Source organism: Anopheles marshallii, chromosome 3 (genome assembly GCF_943734725.1).
Source record: "Anopheles marshallii chromosome 3, idAnoMarsDA_429_01, whole genome shotgun sequence".
NCBI classification, from domain to species: Eukaryota; Metazoa; Arthropoda; class Insecta; order Diptera; family Culicidae; genus Anopheles; species Anopheles marshallii.
The window spans coordinates 63,052,260-63,059,705 of record NC_071327.1 but is presented as its reverse complement, the minus strand read 5'-3'; the positions used below and the strand labels follow the sequence as shown (position 1 = coordinate 63,059,705).

Genomic DNA, 7,446 nt, shown 5'->3' with positions numbered 1-7,446 from the left:
TACTTTTCTCCCCATATGTTCAAATTGAAGGTACCATGAGCGTAATAGAAAGGAATTCTTTAATAAGCCGCCAGGCTGATTTTTACTACGTTACTCACGTTAGGACTTTACGACACGCTAGCAAAACCGGTTCGTTAAGTTCAAACGACCTTAAGCGATACTACATCGCAACTGCCACACACACACACGCGCATGCGAGACGATATGAGTTGGTATGCGAACTGATCGTGTGTGGTCATGCTGGTTGATCATGCTTTATTCCCGGAAATAGCAGACGCTCTCGGTCATCGATTTTCGTACTTGCGAACCCTCCAGTCTGAACGTACATAACAATTGGCTAATATGTGCTACTTTTATGCTGGACTTTTGTAACAAAAATGCAAAAAATCAACGGGACGATGAGAACATCAACCCACTCTTTATTGTGGTTGCCTCTGGGTGGATTGAAAGGGTGAGAAACTGTACTCTCCCACTTGTGTTATCTTTGATCACATAACCATATCAGCAATTCTACGAACAAAGGCGGTACTAGCTGCAATGGGGAATTATTCTACCAAATAGTAGAGTGATTGCCTTTTGCAACAAATTTCAATGCGAGAACTTATGAAACAAACCAAAAACAGTCACTCATAGTTTGCAAGGTTTCTCTTTTTTTCCTAAAGTAGGTAAGAAAAGGTCTTACATACCACCACCACATGGATAAATAAACGACTTACCTTCGGTATTGTAGTTCAACCAAACAGCAAAGCTGTTAGCAAACCCCAAGATGGCATCGTTCCACAACTATTTCCATTTTGTAGAAATACAATTTTAACTTCACTGAGCAGAAACGAAACAATTTAGCACAGTTTCACCACCGATTACACTTTTGCGCACGTTGGAAATCCCTGGCTACAAAAATGCACCTCGGTTTTGACACAACGTACCACTCACTCGGTTATACCTCGCAGTTGAGCGATTCAATTTTTCCCGTTTCGTTCAAAGTTCCTTGCCATCACCTCACAGGCTGTTCAACCCATCCATTTAGAATAAATGGAAAAAAGTAAACGGAAAATAAGACCAAAAGTGAACATTCTAAAAACGGTTTATTTCAGTTGTCTCATGAAGCGCATTTTGGTTTACTCAAATGTTATACGTTTATTCACCGGTTCCACATTTAACGAAATTTTTAACGCTGGTTTGCCGTAAACTTGCTTATTGCGGAACTTGGTAGGATTTATTCCGAACGCCCGCAACCGCTGATCGGCTGCGTTTTCCACCTGCTTTGGACCACCAGCACCATTTCCTCGACCTTTACGGTCACCACCAGAACCTGTATGGTCAAAGCGAGCCTTTTTCGAACCATTCCAATTCCCGTTCTGTTTGCTGTTGTGGGTTCCTTCTCCGCGTTGTTCCCATTTCCGCTTATGGTGGGGATTATTTTGTAATTTAGTTTTATTGTTAGAGTTGTCTAGCTTTTTCTCTAAATTGGGTTTAGTTTTCATCTCTTTCATGTGGCTAGAACTGGTTGCTTCTTCCGGTGCAATGTTTCCACTAGTTTCCTTGTTCTTTTTCTTCTTTTTCTTAGGACCGGAACTACTCTCTGCTTTTGTTTCGGTTTTAATGCTTGTTCCTGTGTCTTGTGCATTAGACACTGATTTCGCCTTAGGCGTATGTTTCTTATCATCTTCATTAGCGGATAATTTTTCTTTTTTAATTTTCGTTTTTTTCGATGGACTATTGGTTGCCGCTTTTGGTTCACAGTCGCTGTGGTTTTCCGTCCCCGCATTATCCTTTTCGCCTTTTATCGTAACGATTTTCTCTTTTTTGATCATTACGCCATTACCATTCTTCTCCGCAACCTTTTTCTTGCGGTTCTGAATTTCTTCATCCATCTGCTCGTCTTCTTCTTCTTCGGCATAAAGGCTAGGCAATATTTTTCGCTTCATAAACTCATTTGCAGCTTTGCGACGGTACATCTCTATTTCGTTCAGCTCCACATGCTTCGGACGGAATTGGACCGCCTTCTTCACGCTTGCCCACTTGTTGAGATCTCTCGTATTTGCCGTCAGTATTTCCTCTATAGACAAACCAAAATCATTGGGTACGGTTTCGACGTACCGGAAGCGGCATGGCACATCGCCGATTTTGTCCTCGTAGTCTAGCTTGTAGTACTCATCGATGTACTCGCCGTACGTTTTCTCATCTTCCGGGTCGAACAACGGTTTCTCGGCCTTTAACACCTCGCGGAATTTTGACTGCCGACGACCCTTTTTCTTACCCTTCCCTGTGGAATCCAATAGTTCCTGCTGAAGCGATTCTTTTGCACTCTTACCGGATTGCATCTTTTCCTCGTAGTCACAATCCATCACGAAATCGTCATCCTCACAATGGGGGCCAGCGTAGTCGTCTGCTTTATCGTCATCCAACCGCTCGATGTCATAGTTTTCCACACCTAGCTCTTCATCCAAATCCGGGAATTCGGGCTTTTGATCACCTTCATCAATCCCATAGTACTCGTCGTTGAACATATCCTTCATGCGTCGATCGTGTTCCTCCGGATCAAACTCTGATTCCAAATCTGCTTCGTTCATGGCCAATTTTTCAGTCGCTGCTATTTCCTTTAGGCGTTGAATTTTCTCACGAATTTCCCTTAACTTTATCGCCTTCAGTTCCTCGAGTTCTTGCTTTTGTTGCTCTTTTTCTTTCTGTTTTCGTTCCTTCAGCGCTTGCCGGGTTTCCTTGCGTTTGTTGCGTTCCACGCGGACAGAATCTTCAACTACGCGTGGAAATTGCTTGATGAAATCGGAATCAGGTTCTTCAAACCGGAAATTATACTTTCGCTCGTAATCCTCCTGCTTTTCCAGCTCCTCTTCATCTTCAGAAGTAGCCACTATATCATCGTAAGTCGGCACTTCGCCACTGTTCTGAACAAACCGTTTGTTGAGAATATAATCCTTAAGGAAAGCGTCTTCTTTAGACAGCTTTTCATTGCTCCAAAAGTTTTTCAACGGTTCCAGCACCTTTACTTCCTCGCTCGGTGGTTCCTTGGCTTTCTTATCCGCCAACCATTGAATGAAGTCCGACTGTTCCTTCTCTGTTTCGGCGACGGTTTTCTTCCGGTGCTTCAGCAAACCTCCCCCCTTTCCTTGTTGCAATTCCTCATTATCACTTTCCTCATCACCTAGTTTGTTCAGCGCTTGCTTAATTTCGTCTTTAATTTTCATTTCTTCCTCCACTAATGTTGGGGAATCGGACCGGGGTTGCGGACGTTCGTCATCTTCATCCTCAAACATGCCCCCCTTTTCCAGCATCACCTTCCGCTCGTAATCCTTTACGGTCATTGGTTTTTCTTTGTGATGACGCTTCACCAGCGCCACTTCCTCGATAGGCTTCACATTTTCGAAGAATGTCTGCTTTTCGGTGTATTTGTTTTTGTCTTTACGCTTCAAAAAGGCCAGAGTCCGAAAGAACTCCTTGTCGAAATCCGGATCAACTATCTCTTCATCAGTGGTCTCATCATCGCTCGAATCCGACGAACCAATTTCTTCCTTTAAGTTTTTCACTAAAATACGCAAAAGTGGAATGAATCGATCGAACAGGTTTGTAGACAGGTTCCGGTGAGCACTTACATTGGCCAAGTATCTCTTTCTTTCGAAACTCATCGTAATGCTTGGCGTAGCTTTTGTTGGTTCGGAATTCAAGCTCATTTATCTCTGCTTCTTGGTCAGATTCATCGAACAATATCTTTTTATCACCCATTTTACCTAAAATTGTGCGAAAATGCACCACACGAAACAAACACGCGCTACCAACGTGTTTTTGTTATTCCCTGCACGACGTCATTACTGTCAAAAATGCACTGAAACCAGTGTTGCCAGACGCGTAACCTACGGGAAATTGATTGTAAACAAAGACCACCATTCGCAATTTTCACTGCAATTTGATAAGGTTTTTGGTGAAAAGAAGCTCCGGCCCCAACAACATACGAAAAACGATGGCAGAAGAACCGGAAACGGCCGGTATCGATAACAGCAACGATAAAGATTTGGCGACAAATGTGGAAAATCTTTCTCTAGCGGGCCAAAAGGTTGAAAAACAGGAAGCAAAGAAAAGTGTGTATCCCTATCGCGAATCCTGCTTCAGGTGGTGCTAATGATTATCACCCTCCATTTCAGTTGATATTGTACTTCATGCCACCGGTAGCGCTCCAATTTTGAAGCAAAAGAAATGGGCAGTAGATCAGGAAAAGCCCATCAGTGCTATTGTAAAATTTATACATAAGTATCTTAAGCTGGATCCCGAAGAACGATTGGTATGTCTATGGCAGTATATCCCAAGAACCGTATGATTGTATTCATCATTATTCTCCGCAGTTTCTCTACATCAATCAAACGTTTGCACCATCTCCGGATCAGATAATTAAAAATTTGTACGAATGTTATGGAACAAACGGTAAATTGATTCTTCATTACGCCAAAACCCAAGCCTGGGGTTAGAGTGGACACGCTCCAGAATCCCTTCAACTTTGGCTTCATTCCGTCATATATATGCTACCACCAACATTTTAGCTCTTAATCGATTTCTTGTAAGCTTATTCTGAACGGGAATAAAAATACGCCATAATTCGCTTCGCACCATACGTCTATTTAGACAACATATTCTACATCGTTACGGGTCGTGTTTTAATCACCGCGCAGCGCCTCCAGATTTTCGGCAGCTTCCTTTGCCACCCGATGGTACTTGCCGATAGCCGGACGGTAATAGTACGACTGGTAATCGTTTCGTTCGGCCATTTTTTCGCGAACATCCTTCTCTAGCGCACGGATCTGTGCCTTTTCGTTTTCTTCGTAAATATGGTGCAGAATCTTTTCGTACTCTTGCTGAGGGTTGGGCAGAATGTACCTAGCGATGAAACGCGTGATCGGATGCCGATGGTACTCCCAGTGCTTTGGCGTGTAATCATCCGGCGTTTCGGTGAGCGTCGCTGGGCCAACAAAAACGTTCGCATAGAAAACAACAGCACCGACCGGGATCAGTCCAACCATCACGTAATAGTGGAACATATCCTTGAACTTGTGCCACTGGAAGCGGGATGGCGTGATGGTGAAGTTCTTCGGTCCATGGCCACCAGACATTGGGCGCGTACCGGTGAGGGCTACAAAAAACGCACATAAATCGCATGGAAATCATTTGTTTTTAAGTTGCATAACACACCATAGGCCAAGGGAAAGTTTACTTTTGCGAGTTTTACAAACCAAGAAATACATTCAACTCACTGAATGCTACAGTTAACAGTCTCTTACCATGTTTTCTAGCCTGCAACAATGCTGGATTGTTCACAAGGGCTCCGAAACGAGCCGAATTTTGCCCTGAACGAGCCAAGCAGCTGAAAATTGCCATCTTGTTTGGTATGTTTTCGACTGATCGATTTTGACAGCATACCAAGGTGGTTACAGATGTGGTTTCCTCGGTTTGACATATGGATCCCAACACAAATCGTTTTGAGCACACAGAGTTGGAAAGCGTTGTGAATTCTTTGTTGTTAATCATTCGATGAAAAGAAAGACCAATAACTGATTAAAAAGGAACCATACAGACGTTTTAATTACGCATTTCGGTTTTTAGTTCGTAGGGAATCGAAACCCAAAAAGCGTTGAATCTGGAGGTGATGCCACAATATTTATTGGATGTCAAATCGAATTTGATTCTGACAGTAGCTGACCCACTACATTTACAATTCTGTGCAATTATTATTACTTTAGATAATATTTGTCATGATAAAAATGATGTTTTTTTTTTTTTAGTTGGTCATTATTATTACTCAATTAAACTGCTTCGCGAAAAATTAACATTAAAAACTTAATTTTGAAAAACGTTCCCAGCCGTTGCTGTCAAAATGGAACGCCATTGTACTAACCCGCTCTACAGTCACATCGGTTCGCTCGCTCGTCGCGTTCCAAGGTTTGTTTGGTTGATTCACACGCAGAAAGAAACTGGCCAAAAGCGAATCATTTCAGCTGCTGTGGGCCGCCCGTTTCCAGCGCGAGTGAGTGCCTCTAGTGCACAAGATTGCACCCCGTCCGTGATGCGTTGTGCATAAAGATTTCGGGTGTGATAAACGTTTTGTGTGTGTGTGTGTTATCTTGATTGTTGTCCGCTTTTTTTTGCTTATTAACACCAACCCTTCGTCAGAATCGGTCGAACCCCCCCGCCATCAGGCGTGCAGGACAGTGCTAAAGGTGAAAAGGGCCGGAAGGGCAAAGAATGCGTGGGCCTGCACGCACAATATGTGATTATCACGCAATTACGATAACGCGCCATCGGGCCAAATCCGTTGGAAAGATTGTGTCGAACGAAGACAGGGAAAGCACCGTACTGAGGAAAAAGTTTTACCCATGCGTGGGGCGTTTTCTCAACCGGGAATCAACAATCGACACAATAAGAAAGAAGGATAAGAACCAACAAAATAAAGCAGTTTTGTGGTTATAATATATTTCTAATTTAATTGCCTAGCAGTGAAGTTATTGGAATAAAGAGTTTTATACCGTTGTACTATTGCGTCCCTTAACGAAGTACTCCCAAAAGGATAACGATCCTGGGGCAAAGTTTATCTACCTTTCTCGAGCAAGACAACATTTTGCACGTAAATTTTTATTATTCTAGATTAAACATGTAAAATTTCTCTTAAAATACACCGTGTGGTCTGTGATTCTGTGGGATTCGTTCGTATCGGTGAAGAAGCAAAAAAAAACCATCCTCATCTTACCTTCCACCGCAGCATCGATTAATCGACCTTTTAATCTAACCAAATCTCCAGTCTCTTGCCTTGTTCTGCGAACCAGACGACCTTGCGTACATTCGCGCTGTTTGTGTATGCGTATCCGCTGTACGTGTGTTTCGCGTTAAAAGTGCATGTCGCGGGATTCTGTGTGGTCGATGTTTACTACCAACGGTTAAGATGGTATTTACCAAAAAAGGCAACCTGTCAGCGCTGCAACGGGTGGGGCAACGAGTGAAATAGGGTCGGAGTGGGAATGGTACGGTGGGGGATTTTTTGTTTTCAATATAAACATTCTTCACGCGACCCTTCACAAGGGAACGAGTGCACTGTGCTTGTGTTTTTGTGTTTGTATGAGTGTGTCTTTACCCATCCCACATGCTTCATTTGTTTCTTTGTTGATCTTTGTTTGCAGCACTAATCAAAACAAGGATGTGAAGTGTTATCACAATGAGCGATCATTGTTGAATGGAAAAGTCTTCAATGTGCTGCGTAATATGTTCCAAAGGGTCTGAGTGTTGTGTGGCTGTGTGTGTGTTTTTTTCCCTATGTGTGTACCGTTCGGTCTCCCTTTCCCACATTTGAGCTTGCGTACGATCAGTGCATGATCCATGGTTCTCGTACATCGCAAAGGTTTTACCCGTCAGTGTGTGATTTGATAGGACACGTTCTTATCAACTGGAAGT

At 43.0% G+C, this 7,446-nt stretch overlaps 3 protein-coding genes across 3 annotated transcripts; 1 reads left to right on the top strand and 2 right to left on the bottom strand.

Moving 5' to 3' along the window:
* Window positions 1–1,118: 1,118 nt before the first annotated feature.
* Window positions 1,119–3,741, bottom strand: LOC128712981 (protein KRI1 homolog). The gene is made up of 2 exons (XM_053807846.1): window positions 3,612–3,741; window positions 1,119–3,544 (listed from the first exon to the last, which is right to left on the bottom strand). Exons 1-2 carry the CDS (start codon window positions 3,739–3,741, stop codon window positions 1,119–1,121), a joined length of 2,556 nt encoding a protein of 851 aa, XP_053663821.1.
* Window positions 3,742–3,976: 235 nt separating this feature from the next.
* On the top strand, window positions 3,977–4,478 carry LOC128711907 (autophagy protein 12-like). Its single transcript, XM_053806798.1, has 3 exons — window positions 3,977–4,094; window positions 4,158–4,294; window positions 4,356–4,478. Exons 1-3 carry the CDS (start codon window positions 3,977–3,979, stop codon window positions 4,476–4,478), a joined length of 378 nt encoding a protein of 125 aa, XP_053662773.1.
* A 186-nt stretch (window positions 4,479–4,664) lies between these two features.
* LOC128711143 (NADH dehydrogenase [ubiquinone] 1 beta subcomplex subunit 5, mitochondrial) lies at window positions 4,665–5,382 on the bottom strand. Its single transcript, XM_053806006.1, has 2 exons — window positions 5,286–5,382; window positions 4,665–5,137 (listed from the first exon to the last, which is right to left on the bottom strand). Exons 1-2 carry the CDS (start codon window positions 5,380–5,382, stop codon window positions 4,665–4,667), a joined length of 570 nt encoding a protein of 189 aa, XP_053661981.1.
* Window positions 5,383–7,446: the final 2,064 nt, after the last annotated feature.

Bases quoted from the DNA above. Each gene is read 5' to 3' on its own strand.
- LOC128712981 (XM_053807846.1), bottom strand. From the start codon at position 3,741: ATGGGTGATAAAAAGATATTGTTCGATGAATCTGACCAAGAAGCAGAG. The intron at 3,545-3,611 runs GTAAGTGCTCAC...TGCGTATTTTAG, and splicing joins GAAAGAGATACTTGGCCAAT to TGAAAAACTTAAAGGAAGAA.
- LOC128711907 (XM_053806798.1), top strand. From the start codon at position 3,977: ATGGCAGAAGAACCGGAAACGGCCGGTATCGATAACAGCAACGATAAA. The intron at 4,095-4,157 runs GTGTGTATCCCT...CCTCCATTTCAG, and splicing joins AAAACAGGAAGCAAAGAAAA to TTGATATTGTACTTCATGCC. The intron at 4,295-4,355 runs GTATGTCTATGG...TATTCTCCGCAG, and splicing joins TGGATCCCGAAGAACGATTG to TTTCTCTACATCAATCAAAC.
- LOC128711143 (XM_053806006.1), bottom strand. From the start codon at position 5,382: ATGGCAATTTTCAGCTGCTTGGCTCGTTCAGGGCAAAATTCGGCTCGT. The intron at 5,138-5,285 runs GTAAGAGACTGT...CGTTTTTTGTAG, and splicing joins GTTGCAGGCTAGAAAACATG to CCCTCACCGGTACGCGCCCA.